Source organism: Oncorhynchus keta, chromosome 7 (assembly GCF_023373465.1).
Source record: "Oncorhynchus keta strain PuntledgeMale-10-30-2019 chromosome 7, Oket_V2, whole genome shotgun sequence".
NCBI lineage: Eukaryota > Metazoa > Chordata > Actinopteri > Salmoniformes > Salmonidae > Oncorhynchus > Oncorhynchus keta.
The window spans coordinates 39878742-39899114 of NC_068427.1; the positions used below are offsets into that span (position 1 = coordinate 39878742).

The following is a 20373-nucleotide window of genomic DNA, read 5'->3' on the forward strand; positions in this document are numbered from 1 at the left end:
GAGAGAGAGTGAGGGAGAGTGAGATCTCTAGGCCAGAGAGAGAGAGGGAGGGAGAGTGAGATCTCTAGGCCAGAGAGAGAGAGGGAGGGAGAGTGAGATCTCTAGGCCAGAGAGAGAGAGGGAGAGATCTCTAGCCCAGAGAGAGAGAGGGAGGGAGGGAGAGATCTCTAGGCCAGAGAGAGAGGGAGGGAGAGTGAGATCTCTAGGCCAGAGAGAGAGAGAGAGGGAGAGTGAGATCTCTAGGCCAGAGAGAGAGAGGGAGGGAGGGAGAGATCTAGGCCAGATAGGGAGGGAGGGCAGGAGCTCTAGGCCAGAGAGAGAGGGAGGGAGAGTGAGATCTCTAGCCCAGAGAGAGAGAGAGAGGGAGGGAGAGTGAGATCTCTAGGCCAGAGAGAGAGAGGGAGGGAGAGTGAGATCTCTAGGCCAGAGAGAGAGAGGGAGGGAGAGTGAGATCTCTAGGCCAGAGAGAGAGAGGGAGGGAGGGAGAGATCTCTAGGCCAGAGAGAGAGAGGGAGGGAGGGCGGGAGCTATAGGCCAGAGAGAGAGGGAGGGAGAGTGAGATCTCTAGCCCAGAGAGAGAGAGGGAGGGAGAGTGAGATCTCTAGCCCAGAGAGAGAGAGGGAGGGAGAGTGAGATCTCTAGGCCAGAGAGAGAGAGGGAGGGAGAGATCTCTAGGCCAGAGAGAGAGAGGGAGGGAGAGTAAGATCTCTAGGCCAGAGAGAGAGAGGGAGGGAGAGTGAGATCTCTAGGCCAGAGAGAGAGAGAGAGGGAGGGAGGGAGAGATCTCTAGGCCAGAGAGAGAGAGAGAGGGAGGGAGGGCGGGAGCTATAGGCCAGAGAGAGAGAGAGAGAGAGGGAGGGAGAGTGAGATCTCTAGGCCAGGGAGAGAGAGGGAGGGAGGGAGAGATCTAGGCCAGATAGGGAGGGAGGGCAGGAGCTCTAGGCCAGAGAGAGAGGGAGGGAGAGTGAGATCTCTAGGCCGGAGAGAGAGAGAGAGGGAGGGAGGGAGAGAGAGATCTCTAGGCCAGAGAGAGAGAGAGGGAGGGAGGGCGGGAGCTATAGGCCAGAGAGAGAGGGAGGGAGAGTGAGATCTCTAGCCCAGAGAGAGAGGGAGGGAGGGCAGGAGCTCTAGGCCTGAGAGAGAGGGAGGGAGAGTGAGATCTCTAGCCCAGAGAGAGAGGGAGGGCGAGAGCTCTAGGCCAGGGAGGGAGGGGGGGGCGAGAGAGAGAGCTCTAGGCCAGGGAGGGAGGGAGGGAGGGAGAGAGAGATCTAGGCCAGAGAGAGAGGGAGGGAGGGCGATCGCTCTAGGCCAGGTAGGGAGGGGGGGGGGGCGAGAGAGAGAGCTCTAGGCCAGAGAGGGAGCGAGGGATTTAGGCGAAAGTTCTAGGCCAGAGAGGGAGGGAGGGAGGGAGGGAGGGAGGGAGGGAGGGCGAGAGCTCTTGGCCAGAGAGGGAGGGAGGGCAAGAGCTCTAGGCCAGAGAGGGAGGGAGGACGAGAGCTCTAGGCCAGAGAGGGAGGGAGGGAGAGGGCTCTAGGCCAGAGAGAGACCTGCTCCTCTCCTGGTCTGGTTGTGTCAGCATTAATAACATAACCTTGGACACTCAGTCAGTTTGCCCTTGGCATTTTTTAAATTTTGTTGCCTTACAACCTGGAATTGGATTTTTGGGGTGTTTGTATCGTTTGATTTACACAACATGCCTGCCATTTTGAAGACACAAAATGTGTTTTATTGTGAAACAAACAAGAAATAAGACAAAAAAAAACAGAAAATTTCAGCGTACATAACGTTTCACCCACCCAAAGTCAATACTTTGTAGAGCCACCTTTTGCAGGAATTACAGCTGCAAGTCTCTTGGGGTATGTCTCTATAAGCTTGGCACATCTAGCCACTGGGATGTTTGCCCATTCTTCAAGGCAAAACTGCTCCAGCTCCTTCAAGTTGGATGGGTTCCACTGGTGTACAGCAATCTTGAAGTCATACCACTGATTCTCAATTGGTTTGAGGTCTGCGCTTTGACTAGGCCATTCAAAGACATTGAAATGTTTCCCCTTAAACCACTCAAGTGTTTCTTTAGCAGTATGCATAGGGTCATTTGGGGCGGTAGCATAGCCTAGTGGTTAGAGCGTTGGACTAGTAACCGAAAGGTCAAGATCAAATCCCTGCGCTGACAAGGTACAAATCTGTCGTTCTGCCCCTGAACAAGGCAGTTAACCCACTGTTCCTAGGCCGTCATTGAGAATAAGAACTTGTTCTTAACTGACTTGCCAAGTAAAATTAAGGTAAAATATATATATATTTTAATTGTCCTGCTGGAAGGTGAACAGGTTTCCCTCAAGAATTTCCCTGTATTTAGCGCCACATTCCTTCAATTCTGACCAGTTTCCCAGTCCCTGCCGATGGGGAAAAACATCCACACAACATGATGCTGCCACCACCATGCTTCACTGTGGGGATGGTGTTCTCGGGGTGATGAGAGTTTTTTCCTTGATGGCCAAAAAGCTGCATTTTTGTCTCACCTTCTTCCACCTTATTCCATAGTTTGGGGAGTCTCCCACGTGCCTTTTGGGATACACCAAACATGTTTGCTTTCTTTAAGCAATGGCTTTTCTTCTGGCCACTCTTCCGTAAAGGCCATCTCTGTGGAGTGTACGGCTTAAAGTTTGTTGCCTCTCTGTTTAATCCTATCCTGGTCTGTGAGTTTTGGTGAGCGGCCCTCTCTTGGCAGGTTTGTTGTGGTGCCATATCCTTTCAATTATATTAATGGTTCTGTGGGATGTTCAAAGTTTCTGATATTTTTTTATAACTCAACCCTAATCTGTACTTTTCCAAAACGTTGTCCCTGACCTGTTTGGAGAGCTCCTTGGTCTTCATGGTGCCACTTGCTTGGTGGTGCCCCTTGCTTTCTGGTATTGGAGACTCTGGGGCCTTTCAGAACAGGTGTGTGTATGTATGTGTATATATACAGTTGAAGTCGAAAGTTTACATACACTTAGGTTGGAGTCATTAAAACTCATTTTTCAACCACTCCACAAATGTCTTGTTATCAAACTATAGTTTTGGCAAGTCAATTACGACATCTACTTTGTGCATGACTCAAGTAATTTTTCCAATAATTGTTTTTTCCAACAATTCCAGTGGGTCAGAAGTTTACATACACTAAGTTGACTGTGCCTTTTAAACAGCTTGGAAAATTCCAGAATTGTTTTAGATGCTTCTGATAGGCTAATTGACATAACTTGAGTCAATTGGAGGTGTACCTGTGGATGTATTTCAAGGCCTACCTTCAAACGCAGTGCCTCTTTGCTTGACATCATTGGAAAATCAAAAGAAATCAGCCAAGACCTCAGTACAGCACACAATGCAAATGGTCCGGGTAACCATTGGTTACCTGTTCAGGAGTCTCATGGCTTGGGGGTAAAAACTGTTGAGAAGCCTTTTTGTCCTAGACTTGGCACTCCGGTACCGCTTGCCTTGCGGTAGTAGAGAGAACAGTCTGTGGGTGGGGTCTTTGACAATTTTTAGGGGCTTCCTCTGACACCGCCTGGTGTAGAGGTCCTGGGTGGCAGGCAGCTTAGCCCCAGTGATGATCTGGGCCGTACGCACTACCCTCTGTACTGCCTTGCGGTCAGAGACCGAGCTATTGCCGTACCAGGCAGTGATGCAAACAGTCAGGATGCTCTCGATGTTGCAGCTGTAGAATCTTTTGAGGATCTCAGGACCCATACAAAATCTTTTTAGATTCCTGAGGGGGAATAGGCTTTGTAGTGCCCTCTTCACGACTGTCTTGATGTGTTTGGACCATTCTAGTTTGTTGTTGATGTGGACACCAAGGAACTTGAAGCTAACAACCTGCTCCACTACAGCCCCGTTGATGAGATATGTTGATATGTTGAGTATTGTGTATTCCAATTTATTGTCTCTTTTGACCCTTCAAAATGTCTCTCTAAATGTTGTTCTTTTCAGGCACAGTAGATGCTTTCACCATTCTATGTTCCATACGTTTTAGGATGCAATCTCATATTTTCTTCTAGTCATTGAGATACTTACAGCGCTTTCAGAAAGTTTTCACAGCTCTTGTCTTTTAACAAAATCAAATCAAATGTATTCATATAGCCCTTCGTACATCAGCTGATATCTCAAAGTGCTGTACAGAAACCCAGCCTAAAACTCCTAACAGCAAGTAATGCAGGTGTAGAAGCACGGTGGCTAGGAAAAACTCCCTACCACATTTTGTTGTCTTACAGCCTGAATTTAAAATGGATTACATTTAGATTTTGTGGCACTGGCCTACACACAATACCCAATATCAAAGTGGAATTACGTATTTTTTATTTTTATAAAATATTGTACAATCCAGGTGTGTAAAGCTCTTAGAGAATTACCCATAAAGACTCACACCTTTGGCAGCAATGATTCTAACATGTATTGACTCAGGGGTGTGAATACTTATGTAAATTTGATATTTCTGTATTTCATTTTCGATAAATGTGCACTTTGCCATTATGGGGTATTGTGTTTAGATGGGGGAGAAAGAAATCAATTGAATCCATTTTGAATTCAGGCTGTAACACAACCAAATGTGGAATAAGTCAAGGGGTACTTCCTAAAGGCATGTATGTAGTAAAGATGCATATGTATTGCTCAGCTGATGGAATGATGGAATGATGAATGGAATGATGGAATGATGAATGGAATGATGGAATGATGAATGGAAGGATGGAATGATGGATGGAATGATGGATGGAATGATGAATGGAATGATGGATGGAATGATGAATGGAATGATGGATGGAATGATGGATGGAATGATGGGTGGAATGATGGATGGAATGATGGATGGAATGATGGATGGAATGATTGATGGAATGATGAATGGAATTATGGAATAATGGATGGAATGATGAATGGAATGATGGATGGAATGATGGATGGAATGATGAATGGAATGATGGATGGAATGATGAATGGAATGATGAATGGACTGATGGATGGAATGATGAATGGAATGATGAATGGACTGATGGATGGAATGATTGATGGAATGATGAATGGAAGGATGGAATGATGGATGGAATGATGGATGGAATGATGGATGGAATGATGGGTGGAATGATGGATGGAATGATGGATGGAATGATTGATGGAATGATTGATGGAATGATGAATGGAATTATGGAATAATGGATGGAATGATGAATGGAATGATGGATGGAATGATGGATGGAATGATGGATGGAATGATGAATGGAATGATGGATGGAATGATGAATGGACTGATGGATGGAATGATTGATGGAATGATGGAATGATAATATAATAATATAATATATATGCCATTTAGCTGACGCTTTTATCCAAAGCGACTTACAGTCATGTGTGCATACATTCTACGTATGGGTGGTCCCGGGAATCGAACCCACTACCCTGGCGTTACAAGCGCCATGCTCTACCAACTGAGCCACAGAAGGACCACCATGATGAATGGAAGGATGGAATGATGGATGGACTGATGGATGGAATGATTGATGGAATGATGGAATGATAATATAATAATATAATATATATGCCATTTAGCTGACGCTTTTATCCAAAGCGACTTACAGTCATGTGTGCATACATTCCATTCATGGATGGAATGATGAATGGAATGATGGATGGAATGATGCGTGGAATGATGGATGGAATGATGAAATTATGGATGGAATGATGAATGGAATGATGGATGGAATGATGAATGGAATGATGGATGGAATGATGAATGGAATGATGGATGGAATGATGCGTGGAATGATGGATGGAATGATGAAATTATGGATGGAATGATGAATGGAATGATGAATGGAATGATGAATGGAATGATGGATGGAATGATGGATGGAATGATGAATTTATGGATGGAATGATGAAATGATTGATGGAATGATGAATCGAATGATGGATGGAATGATGGATGGAATGACGAATGGAATGATGGATGGAGAGACAGCCACCTGTGTAGTATGTTGTCCTGTCCTATAGACACCTGGCAGGATGGCAACAGGTGGTACATCTTAGACAGACTGGGGTGAACTGAACAGGGCCATTAAAACTACATTTTATCCACATTTTTACTATTGTGATGTTTTCCCTCTGATTTCCAATACATTTCTGACATTGGTGAAATCGATCAGCCTACAATCACCACAGATTGTTGTTGTATTTTGGTGTGTGTGTGATCCAGATGTGATGTCTGCGGAGCGGTGTTCCATACAGAGTGTCGTCAGAAGGCCCAGCCGTGTCCACGCTGTGTCCGCAGGGAGCTCCACCACACGAGACCCTAACAACGATACACCAGGCTGCTTCACAATGCCCTACCAGGACACCTGATCACACACAGAGAGAGAAACAGCGGACCCACCTCAGAGCTGCTCTTACCAAAGTGTGTGTGCGTGCGTGCGTGCGTGCGTGAGAGAGAGAGTCGGCCAGGATACACAGTAACAGAAGTGTCGATGACTAAGCAAGGATCATGCTCCCTGACACACCTGCTTTTTCATCTGACATCACTCTCACCTGGGAGAGATTGACACTAACGCAACACCCACTGGAGAGGAACTACTCTGCTTTCTGCATGAGAAACACTATTTTCACGCCACTTTAAACAGCCATGACCGGAAGCAGGGGTTGGAACCATTTGTTTTTTACATTTCATTCCACTGTTCTGATCTGCAAAATAAAGTTCCAAAAAGTACTGGTTTATATGGTTCTTCTGTTCCTTTTTAAACCTCCGACATATATACAGTACCAATCACAAATTGACACACCTAGTCATTCAAGTGTTTTTCTTTATTTTGACTATTTTCTACATTGTAGAATAATAGTGAAGACATCAAAACTATTAAAATTACACATATTGAATCATGTAGTAACCCCCAAAAGAGTTAGACAATCGGTGGCTACTTACTTTGGTTACTACATGATTCCATCTGAGTTATTTCATAGTTTTTGATGTCTTCACTATTACTCTACAATGTAGAAAATAGTCCAAATAAAGAAAAACCCTGGAATGAGTAGGTGTGTCCACACTTTTGACTGGTACTGTATATTTTTGACATTTAGCTGGACATTAAATGACTTCACCAATCAGGGCAGAAAGTGCAGCTTGCTGTGGAGCGGGAAATCAATTTCATCTGCATAGGAAAGTCGTTAAGAGCTAATTGTATTTTGCCGTAAGAGCATGGTTTAATCAGGAAGAGAGGATGGGGAAGCTTGCCGTAAGAGCATGGTTTAATCAGGAAGAGAGGATGGGGAAGCTTGCCGTAAGAGCATGGTTTAATCAGGAAGAGAGAGGATGGGGAAGCTTGCCGTAAGAGCATGGTTTAATCAGGAAGAGAGAGGATGGGGAAGCTTGCCGTAAGAGCATGGTTTAATCAGGAAGAGAGAGGATGGGGAAGCTTGCCGTAAGAGCATGGTTTAATCAGGAAGAGAGAGGATGGGGAAGCTTGCCGTAAGAGCATGGTTTAATCAGGAAGAGAGAGGATGGGGAAGCTTGCCGTAAGAGCATGGTTTAATCAGGAAGAGAGAGGATGGGGAAGCTTGCCGTAAGAGCATGGTTTAATCAGGAAGAGAGAGGATGGGGAAGCTTGCCGTAAGAGCATGGTTTAATCAGGAAGAGAGAGGATGGGGAAGCTTGCCGTAAGAGCATGGTTTAATCAGGAAGAGAGAGGATGGGGAAGCTTGCCGTAAGAGCATGGTTTAATCAGGAAGAGAGAGGATGGAGGAAGCTTGCCGTAAGAGCATGGTTTAATCAGGAAGAGAGAGGATGGGGAAGCTTGCCGTAAGAGCATGGTTTAATCAGGAAGAGAGGATGGAGGAAGCTTGCCGTAAGAGCATGGTTTAATCGGGAAGAGAGAGGATGGGGAAGCTTGCCGTAAGAGCATGGTTTAATCGGGAAGAGCGAGGATGGGGAAGCTTGCCGTAAGAGCATGGTTTAATCAGGAAGAGAGAGGATGGGGAAGCTTGCCGTAAGAGCATGGTTTAATCAGGAAGAGAGAGGATGGGGAAGCTTGCCGTAAGAGCATGGTTTAATCGAGAAGAGAGAGGATGGGGAAGCTTGCCGTAAGAGCATGGTTTAATCAGGAAGAGAGAGGATGGAGGAAGCTTGCCGTAAGAGCATGGTTTAATCAGGAAGAGAGAGGATGGAGGAAGCTTGCCGTAAGAGCATGGTTTAATCAGGAAGAGAGAGGATGGGGAAGCTTGCCGTAAGAGCATGGTTTAATCACGGGCGGTGGCCCGTTCCTGTAGGTTCATGCTCTACAACATCCGCAGAGTACGACCCTGCCTCACACAGGAAGCGGCGCAGGTCCTAATCCAGGCACTTGTCATCTCCCGTCTGGATTACTGCAACTCGCTGTTGGCTGGGCTCCCTGCCTGTGCCATTAAACCCCTACAACTCATCCAGAACGCGCAGCCCGTCTGGTGTTCAACCTTCCCAAGTTCTCTCACGTCACCCCGCTCCTCCGCTCTCTCCACTGGCTTCCAGTTGAAGCTCGCATCCGCTACAAGACCATGGTGCTTGCCTACAGAAGAGGGGAACGGCACCTCAGTACCTCCAGGCTCTGATCAGGCCCTACACCCAAACAAGGGCACTGCGTTCATCCACCTCTGGAAGCCTCCCTACCACTGAGGAAGTACAGTTCCCGCTCAGCCCAGTCAAAACTGTTCGCTGCTCTGGCCCCCAATGGTGGAACAAACTCCCTCACGACGCCAGGACAGCGGAGTCAATCACCACCTTCCGGAGACACCTGAAACCCCACCTCTTTAAGGAATACCTAGGATAGGAAGTAATCCTTCTCCCCCCAAAAGATTTAGATGCACTATTGTAAAGTGGCTGTTCCACTGGATGTCATAAGGTGAATGCACCAATTTGTGACTTCACCAATCAGGCAGAAAGTCGCTCTGGATAAGAGCGTCTGCTAAATGACTTAAATGTAAATGTAATCAGGAAGAGAGAGGATGGGGAAGCTTGCCGTAAGAGCATGGTTTAATCAGGAAGAGAGAGGATGGGGAAGCTTAACGTAAGAGCATGGTTTAATCAGGAAGAGAGGATGGGGAAGCTTGCCGTAAGAGCATGGTTTAATCAGGAAGAGAGAGGATGGGGAAGCTTGCCGTAAGAGCATGGTTTAATCAGGAAGAGAGAGGATGGAGGAAGCTGGCTCTGAAGCACTGGGCATCTTGTTATGACGTGTATAATCTGAATTAGGCCCACAGAACTATACCTACAGAGGAGCGCTTCTTCGGGTCAACTTTGAATGTCTTTGAACTTCCGATTTGGTTTAATGTTGGACCGGAGCAAATGTTAGTTAGCTAGTGGTGTGAAAAGAGAGTGTCCTCTGTCATCATAGTGCTACACACACAAATAGACGAAGACAGACTATGATGACTGAACAGCAGTGATGTGTCCTTTTAAGTTTCTGGGCACACAAACATACCACCTGAAGGCTTTATGGGATGACCTCTCCACACACACACACACCAGGTGACTCAACAGCTGGTTATGAGAAGGACAGCTGGTTCCAGTTGGTGTGATGACACTATATGCAGTGTGTATGGACTATATGTGGTCTCAGTTGGTCTGATGTCACTATATGCAGTGTGTATGGACTATATGTGGTCTCTGTTGGTGTGATGTCACTATATGCAGTGTGTATGGACTATATGTGGTCTCAGTTGGTGTGATGTCACTATATGCATTGTGTATGGACTATATGTGGTCTCTGTTGGTGTGATGTCACTATATGCAGTGTGTATGGACTATATGTGGTCTCAGTTGGTGTGATGTCACTATATGCAGTATGTATGGACTATATGTGGTCTCAGTTGGTGTGATGTCACTATATGCATTGTGTATGGACTATATGTGGTCTCTGTTGGTGTGATGTCACTATATGCAGTGTGTATGGACTATATGTGGACTCAGTTGGTGTGATGTCACTATATGCAGTGTGTATGGACTATATGTGGTCTCAGTTGGTGTGATGTCACTATATGCATTGTGTATGGACTATATGTGGTCTCTGTTGGTGTGATGACACTATATGCAGTATGTATGGACTATATGTGGTCTCAGTTGGTGTGATGTCACTATATGCATTGTGTATGGACTATATGTGGTCTCTGTTGGTGTGATGTCACTATATGCAGTATGTATGGACTATATGTGGTCTCTGTTGGTGTGATGTCACTATATGCAGTATGTATGGACTATATGTGGTCTCAGTTGGTGTGATGTCACTATATGCAGTGTGTATGGACTATATGTGGTCTCAGTTGGTGTGATGACACTATATGCAGTGTGTATGGACTATATGTGGTCTCAGTTGGTGTGATGTCACTATATGCAGTATGTATGGACTATATGTGGACTCAGTTGGTGTGATGTCACTATATGCAGTATGTATGGACTATATGTGGTCTCAGTTGGTGTGATGTCACTATATGCAGTGTGTATGGACTATATGTGGTCTCAGTTGGTGTGATGTCACTATATGCAGTGTGTATGGACTATATGTGGTCTCTGTTGGTGTGATGTCACTATATGCAATATGTATGGACTATATGTGGTCTCAGTTGGTGTGATGTCACTATATGCAGTGTGTATGGACTATATGTGGTCTCAGTTGGTGTGATGTCACTATATGCAGCATGTATGGACTATATGTGGTCTCAGTTGGTGTGATGTCACTATATGCAGTGTGTATGGACTATATGTGGTCTCTGTTGGTGTGATGTCACTATATGCATTGTGTATGGACTATATGTGGTCTATGTTGGTGTGATGTCACTATATGCAGTGTGTATGGACTATATGTGGTCTCAGTTGGTGTGATGTCACTATATGCAGTGTGTATGGACTATATGTGGTCTCAGTTGGTGTGATGTCACTATATGCAGTGTGTATGGACTATATGTGGTCTCTGTTGGTGTGATGTCACTATATGCAGTATGTATGGACTATATGTGGTCTCAGTTGGTGTGATGTCACTATATGCAGTATGTATGGACTATATGTGGTCTCAGTTGGTGTGATGTCACTATATGCATTGTGTATGGACTATATGTGGTCTCAGTTGGTGTGATGACACTATATGCAGTATGTATGGACTATATGTGGTCTCAGTTGGTGTGATGTCACTATATGCAGTATGTATGGACTATATGTGGTCTCAGTTGGTGTGATGTCACTATATGCAGTATGTATGGACTATATGTGGTCTCAGTTGGTGTGATGTCACTATATGCATTGTGTATGGACTATATGTGGTCTCAGTTGGTGTGATGACACTATATGCAGTATGTATGGACTATATGTGGTCTCAGTTGGTGTGATGTCACTATATGCAGTATGTATGGACTATATGTGGTCTCAGTTGGTGTGATGTCACTATATGCAGTATGTATGGACTATATGTGGTCTCAGTTGGTGTGATGTCACTATATGCAGTATGTATGGACTATATGTGGTCTCAGTTGGTGTGATGACACTATATGCAGTATGTATGGACTATATGTGGACTCAGTTGGTGTGATGTCACTATATGCATTGTGTATGGACTATATGTGGATTCAGTTGGTGTGATGTCACTATATGCAGTATGTATGGACTATATGTGGTCTCAGTTGGTGTGATGACACTATATGCAGTGTGTATGGACTATATGTGGTCTCAGTTGGTCTGATGTCACTATATGCAGTATGTATGGACTATATGTGGACTCAGTTGGTGTGATGTCACTATATGCAGTATGTATGGACTATATGTGGATTCAGTTGGTGTGATGTCACTATATGCAGTATGTATGGACTATATGTGGATTCAGTTGGTGTGATGTCACTATATGCAGTGTGTATGGACTATATGTGGTCTCTGTTGGTGTGATGTCACTATATGCAGTGTGTATGGACTATATGTGGTCTCTGTTGGTGTGATGTCACTATATGCAGTATGTATGGACTATATGTGGATTCAGTTGGTGTGATGTCACTATATGCAGTGTGTATGGACTATATGTGGTCTCAGTTGGTGTGATGTCACTATATGCAGTGTGTATGGACTATATGTGGTCTCTGTTGGTGTGATTTCACTATATGCAGTGTGTATGGACTATATGTGGTCTCAGTTGGTGTGATGTCACTATATGCAGTGTGTATGGACTATATGTGGTCTCTGTTGGTGTGATTTCACTATATGCATTGTGTATGGACTATATGTGGTCTCTGTTGGTGTGATTTCACTATATGCAGTGTGTATGGACTATATGTGGTCTCAGTTGGTGTGATGTCACTATATGCAGTGTGTATGGACTATATGTGGTCTCTGTTGGTGTGATTTCACTATATGCAGTGTGTATGGACTATATGTGGTCTCAGTTGGTGTGATGTCACTATATGCAGTGTGTATGGACTATATGTGGTCTCTGTTGGTGTGATTTCACTATATGCAGTGTGTATGGACTATATGTGGTCTCAGTTGGTGTGATGTCACTATATGCAGTGTGTATGGACTATATGTGGACTCAGTTGGTGTGATGTCACTATATGCAGTGTGTATGGACTATATGTGGTCTCTGTTGGTGTGATTTCACTATATGCATTGTGTATGGACTATATGTGGTCTCTGTTGGTGTGATTTCACTATATGCAGTGTGTATGGACTATATGTGGACTCAGTTGGTGTGATGTCACTATATGCAGTGTGTATGGACTATATGTGGTCTCTGTTGGTGTGATGTCACTATATGCAGTGTGTATGGACTATATGTGGTCTCAGTTGGTGTGATGTCACTATATGCATTGTGTATGGACTATATGTGGTCTCAGTTGGTCTGATGTCACTATATGCAGTGTGTATGGACTATATGTGGTCTCTCAGTTGGTGTGATTTCACTATATGCAGTGTGTATGGACTATATGTGGTCTCTGTTGGTGTGATTTCACTATATGCAGTGTGTATGGACTATATGTGGTCTCAGTTGGTGTGATGTCACTATATGCAGTGTGTATGGACTATATGTGGTCTCAGTTGGTGTGATGTCACTATATGCAGTGTGTATGGACTATATGTGGTCTCAGTTGGTGTGATGTCACTATATGCAGTGTGTATGGACTATATGTGGTCTCTGTTGGTGTGATGTCACTATATGCAGTGTGTATGGACTATATGTGGTCTCTGTTGGTGTGATGTCACTATATGCATTGTGTATGGACTATATGTGGTCTCTGTTGGTGTGATGTCACTATATGCAGTGTGTATGGACTATATGTGGTCTCAGTTGGTGTGATGTCACTATATGCAGTGTGTATGGACTCAGTTGGTGTGATGACACTATATGCAGTGTGTATGGATTCAGTTGGTGTGATGTCACTATATGCAGTGTGTATGGACTATATGTGGTCTCTGTTGGTGTGATGTCACTATATGCATTGTGTATGGACTATATGTGGTCTCTGTTGGTGTGATGTCACTATATGCAGTGTGTATGGACTATATGTGGTCTCAGTTGGTGTGATGTCACTATATGCAGTGTGTATGGACTATATGTGGTCTCAGTTGGTGTGATGTCACTATATGCAGTGTGTATGGACTATATGTGGTCTCTGTTGGTGTGATGTCACTATATGCAGTATGTATGGACTATATGTGGTCTCAGTTGGTGTGATGTCACTATATGCAGTGTGTATGGACTATATGTGGACTCAGTTGGTGTGATGACACTATATGCAGTGTGTATGGACTATATGTGGTCTCAGTTGGTGTGATGACACTATATGCAGTATGTATGGACTATATGTGGTCTCAGTTGGTGTGATGTCACTATATGCAGTATGTATGGACTATATGTGGTCTCAGTTGGTGTGATGACACTATATGCAGTATGTATGGACTATATGTGGTCTCAGTTGGTGTGATGTCACTATATGCATTGTGTATGGACTATATGTGGTCTCAGTTGGTGTGATGACACTATATGCAGTATGTATGGACTATATGTGGTCTCAGTTGGTGTGATGTCACTATATGCAGTATGTATGGACTATATGTGGTCTCTGTTGGTGTGATGTCACTATATGCAGTGTGTATGGACTATATGTGGTCTCAGTTGGTGTGATGACACTATATGCAGCATGTATGGACTATATGTGGTCTCAGTTGGTGTGATGTCACTATATGCATTGTGTATGGACTATATGTGGTCTCTGTTGGTGTGATGTCACTATATGCATTGTGTATGGACTATATGTGGTCTCAGTTGGTGTGATGACACTATATGCATTGTGTATGGACTATATGTGGTCTCAGTTGGTGTGATGTGTGTATGGACTATATCTGGACTCAGTTGGTGTGATGACACTATATGCAGTATGTATGGACTATATGTGGTCTCAGTTGGTGTGATGTGTGTATGGACTATATCTGGACTCAGTTGGTGTGATGTCACTATATGCATTGTGTATGGACTATATGTGGACTCAGTTGGTGTGATGACACTATATGCAGTGTGTATGGACTATATGTGGTCTCAGTTGGTGTGATGACACTATATGCAGTATGTATGGACTATATGTGGTCTCAGTTGGTGTGATGTCACTATATGCAGTGTGTATGGACTATATGTGGTCTCTGTTGGTGTGATGTCACTATATGCAGTGTGTATGGACTATATGTGGTCTCAGTTGGTGTGATGACACTATATGCAGCATGTATGGACTATATGTGGTCTCAGTTGGTGTGATGTCACTATATGCATTGTGTATGGACTATATGTGGACTCAGTTGGTGTGATGTCACTATATGCAGTGTGTATGGACTATATGTGGTCTCAGTTGGTGTGATGACACTATATGCAGTATGTATGGACTATATGTGGTCTCAGTTGGTGTGATGACACTATATGCAGTATGTATGGACTATATGTGGTCTCAGTTGGTGTGATGTCACTATATGCAGTATGTATGGACTATATGTGGTCTCAGTTGGTGTGATGTCACTATATGCAGTATGTATGGACTATATGTGGTCTCAGTTGGTGTGATGTCACTATATGCAGTATGTATGGACTATATGTGGTCTCAGTTGGTGTGATGTCACTATATGCAGTATGTATGGACTATATGTGGTCTCAGTTGGTGTGATGTCACTATATGCAGTATGTATGGACTATATGTGGTCTCAGTTGGTGTGATGTCACTATATGCAGTGTGTATGGACTATATGTGGTCTCAGTTGGTGTGATGTCACTATATGCAGTCTGTATGGACTATATGTGGATTCAGTTGGTGTGATGTCACTATATGCAGTATGTATGGACTATATGTGGACTCAGTTGGTGTGATGACACTATATGCAGTGTGTATGGACTATATGTGGTCTCAGTTGGTGTGATGACACTATATGCAGTATGTATGGACTATATGTGGACTCAGTTGGTGTGATGACACTATATGCAGTATGTATGGACTATATGTGGTCTCAGTTGGTGTGATGTCACTATATGCAGTATGTATGGACTATATGTGGTCTCAGTTGGTGTGATGTCACTATATGCAGTATGTATGGACTATATGTGGTCTCAGTTGGTGTGATGTCACTATATGCAGTATGTATGGACTATATGTGGTCTCAGTTGGTGTGATGTCACTATATGCATTGTGTATGGACTATATGTGGACTCAGTTGGTGTGATGTCACTATATGCAGTGTGTATGGACTATATGTGGTCTCTGTTGGTGTGATTTCACTATATGCAGTGTGTATGGACTATATGTGGTCTCAGTTGGTGTGATGTCACTATATGCAGTGTGTATGGACTATATGTGGACTCAGTTGGTGTGATGTCACTATATGCAGTGTGTATGGACTATATGTGGTCTCTGTTGGTGTGATTTCACTATATGCATTGTGTATGGACTATATGTGGTCTCTGTTGGTGTGATTTCACTATATGCAGTGTGTATGGACTATATGTGGACTCAGTTGGTGTGATGTCACTATATGCAGTGTGTATGGACTATATGTGGTCTCTGTTGGTGTGATGTCACTATATGCAGTGTGTATGGACTATATGTGGTCTCAGTTGGTGTGATGTCACTATATGCATTGTGTATGGACTATATGTGGTCTCAGTTGGTCTGATGTCACTATATGCAGTGTGTATGGACTATATGTGGTCTCAGTTGGTGTGATTTCACTATATGCAGTGTGTATGGACTATATGTGGTCTCTGTTGGTGTGATTTCACTATATGCAGTGTGTATGGACTATATGTGGTCTCAGTTGGTGTGATGTCACTATATGCAGTGTGTATGGACTATATGTGGTCTCAGTTGGTGTGATGTCACTATATGCAGTGTGTATGGACTATATGTGGTCTCAGTTGGTGTGATGTCACTATATGCAGTGTGTATGGACTATATGTGGTCTCTGTTGGTGTGATGTCACTATATGCAGTGTGTATGGACTATATGTGGTCTCTGTTGGTGTGATGTCACTATATGCATTGTGTATGGACTATATGTGGTCTCTGTTGGTGTGATGTCACTATATGCAGTGTGTATGGACTATATGTGGTCTCAGTTGGTGTGATGTCACTATATGCAGTGTGTATGGACTCAGTTGGTGTGATGACACTATATGCAGTGTGTATGGATTCAGTTGGTGTGATGTCACTATATGCAGTGTGTATGGACTATATGTGGTCTCTGTTGGTGTGATGTCACTATATGCATTGTGTATGGACTATATGTGGTCTCTGTTGGTGTGATGTCACTATATGCAGTGTGTATGGACTATATGTGGTCTCAGTTGGTGTGATGTCACTATATGCAGTGTGTATGGACTATATGTGGTCTCAGTTGGTGTGATGTCACTATATGCAGTGTGTATGGACTATATGTCCCCAGGGCCTCCATAATTTGGTCTCTGTTGGTGTGATGTCACTATATGCAGTATGTATGGACTATATGTGGTCTCAGTTGGTGTGATGTCACTATATGCAGTGTGTATGGACTATATGTGGACTCAGTTGGTGTGATGACACTATATGCAGTGTGTATGGACTATATGTGGTCTCAGTTGGTGTGATGACACTATATGCAGTATGTATGGACTATATGTGGTCTCAGTTGGTGTGATGTCACTATATGCAGTATGTATGGACTATATGTGGTCTCAGTTGGTGTGATGTCACTATATGCAGTATGTATGGACTATATGTGGTCTCAGTTGGTGTGATGTCACTATATGCATTGTGTATGGACTATATGTGGTCTCAGTTGGTGTGATGTCACTATATGCAGTATGTATGGACTATATGTGGTCTCAGTTGGTGTGATGTCACTATATGCAGTATGTATGGACTATATGTGGTCTCTGTTGGTGTGATGTCACTATATGCAGTGTGTATGGACTATATGTGGTCTCAGTTGGTGTGATGACACTATATGCAGCATGTATGGACTATATGTGGTCTCAGTTGGTGTGATGTCACTATATGCATTGTGTATGGACTATATGTGGTCTCTGTTGGTGTGATGTCACTATATGCATTGTGTATGGACTATATGTGGTCTCAGTTGGTGTGATGACACTATATGCATTGTGTATGGACTATATGTGGTCTCAGTTGGTGTGATGTGTGTATGGACTATATCTGGACTCAGTTGGTGTGATGACACTATATGCAGTATGTATGGACTATATGTGGTCTCAGTTGGTGTGATGTGTGTATGGACTATATCTGGACTCAGTTGGTGTGATGTCACTATATGCATTGTGTATGGACTATATGTGGACTCAGTTGGTGTGATGTCACTATATGCAGTGTGTATGGACTATATGTGGTCTCAGTTGGTGTGATGTCACTATATGCAGTATGTATGGACTATATGTGGTCTCAGTTGGTGTGATGTCACTATATGCAGTGTGTATGGACTATATGTGGTCTCTGTTGGTGTGATGTCACTATATGCAGTGTGTATGGACTATATGTGGTCTCAGTTGGTGTGATGACACTATATGCAGCATGTATGGACTATATGTGGTCTCAGTTGGTGTGATGTCACTATATGCATTGTGTATGGACTATATGTGGACTCAGTTGGTGTGATGTCACTATATGCAGTGTGTATGGACTATATGTGGTCTCAGTTGGTGTGATGACACTATATGCAGTATGTATGGACTATATGTGGTCTCAGTTGGTGTGATGACACTATATGCAGTATGTATGGACTATATGTGGTCTCAGTTGGTGTGATGTCACTATATGCAGTATGTATGGACTATATGTGGTCTCAGTTGGTGTGATGTCACTATATGCAGTATGTATGGACTATATGTGGTCTCAGTTGGTGTGATGTCACTATATGCAGTATGTATGGACTATATGTGGTCTCAGTTGGTGTGATGTCACTATATGCAGTATGTATGGACTATATGTGGTCTCAGTTGGTGTGATGTCACTATATGCATGTATGTATGGACTATATGTGGTCTCAGTTGGTGTGATGTCACTATATGCAGTGTGTATGGACTATATGTGGTCTCAGTTGGTGTGATGTCACTATATGCAGTCTGTATGGACTATATGTGGACTCAGTTGGTGTGATGTCACTATATGCAGTATGTATGGACTATATGTGGACTCAGTTGGTGTGATGACACTATATGCAGTGTGTATGGACTATATGTGGTCTCTGTTGGTGTGATGTCACTATATGCAGTGTGTATGGACTATATGTGGACTCAGTTGGTGTGATGACACTATATGCAGTATGTATGGACTATATGTGGTCTCAGTTGGTGTGATGTCACTATATGCAGTATGTATGGACTATATGTGGTCTCAGTTGGTGTGATGTCACTATATGCAGTATGTATGGACTATATGTGGTCTCAGTTGGTGTGATGTCACTATATGCAGTATGTATGGACTATATGTGGTCTCAGTTGGTGTGATGTCACTATATGCATTGTGTATGGACTATATGTGGACTCAGTTGGTGTGATGTCACTATATGCATTGTGTATGGACTATATGTGGTCTCAGTTGGTGTGATGTCACTATATGCATTGTGTATGGACTATATGTGGACTCAGTTGGTGTGATGTCACTATATGCAGTGTGTATGGACTATATGTGGTCTCAGTTGGTGTGATGTCACTATATGCAGTGTGTATGGACTATATGTGGTCTCAGTTGGTGTGATGTCACTATATGCAGTATGTATGGACTATATGTGGTCTCTGTTGGTGTGATGTCACTATATGCATTGTGTATGGACTATATGTGGTCTCAGTTGGTGTGATGTCACTATATGCAGTGTGTATGGACTATATGTGGTCTCAGTTGGTGTGATGTCACTATATGCAGTGTGTATGGACTATATGTGGTCTCAGTTGGTGTGATGTCACTATATGCAGTGTGTATGGACTATATGTGGTCTCAGTTGGTGTGATGTCACTATATGCAGTGTGTATGGACTATATGTGGTCTCAGTTGGTGTGATGTCACTATATGCAGTATGTATGGACTATATGTGGTCTCAGTTGGTGTGATGTCACTATATGCATTGTGTATGGACTATATGTGGTCTCAGTTGGTGTGATGTCACTATATGCAGTGTGTATGGACTATATGTGGTCTCAGTTGGTGTGATGTCACTATATGCAGTGTGTATGGACTATATGTGGTCTCAGTTGGTGTGATGTCACTATATGCAGTGTGTATGGACTATATGTGGTCTCAGTTGGTGTGATGTCACTATATGCAGTATGTATGGACTATATGTGGTCTCAGTTGGTGTGATGTCACTATATGCAGTGTGTATGGACTATATGTGGTCTCAGTTGGTGTGATGTCACTATATGCAGTGTGTATGGACTATATGTGGTCTCAGTTGGTGTGATGTCACTATATGCAGTATGTATGGACTATATGTGGTCTCAGTTGGTGTGATGTCACTATATGCAGTGTGTATGGACTATATGTGGTCTCTGTTGGTGTGATGTCACTATATGCAGTGTGTATGGACTATATGTGGTCTCAGTTGGTGTGATGTCACTATATGCAGTATGTATGGACTATATGTGGTCTCAGTTGGTGTGATGTCACTATATGCAGTGTGTATGGACTATATGTGGTCTCTGTTGGTGTGATGTCACTATATGCAGTATGTATGGACTATATGTGGTCTCAGTTGGTGTGATGTCACTATATGCAGTGTGTATGGACTATATGTGGTCTCAGTTGGTGTGATGTGGCAACTCGCTATATATCTGAAGTCTACATTAGGATACTGTGCCCCCCTTGTCCCCAGTCTTTCCCCACACTGTCTCTC

At 43.5% G+C, this 20373-nt stretch overlaps 1 protein-coding gene across 3 annotated transcripts in view; it reads left to right on the plus strand.

The window, feature by feature from the left end:
* LOC118386430 (pleckstrin homology domain-containing family M member 3-like) overlaps nt 1-20373 on the plus strand; it is a 112905-nt gene that overhangs the window by 74541 nt on the left and 17991 nt on the right. For 2 of the 3 annotated variants that reach the window (XM_052522881.1, XM_052522882.1), the window contains exon 9: nt 6221-6727. The exons of the other annotated variant lie outside the window; for it this stretch is intronic. In XM_052522881.1, coding sequence (XP_052378841.1) covers nt 6221-6320 — 100 coding nt within the window. In that variant the 3' untranslated portion in view covers nt 6321-6727. Of the gene's footprint in view, nt 1-6220; nt 6728-20373 lie in introns of those variants that run through there. 3 annotated transcript variants of the gene reach the window in all.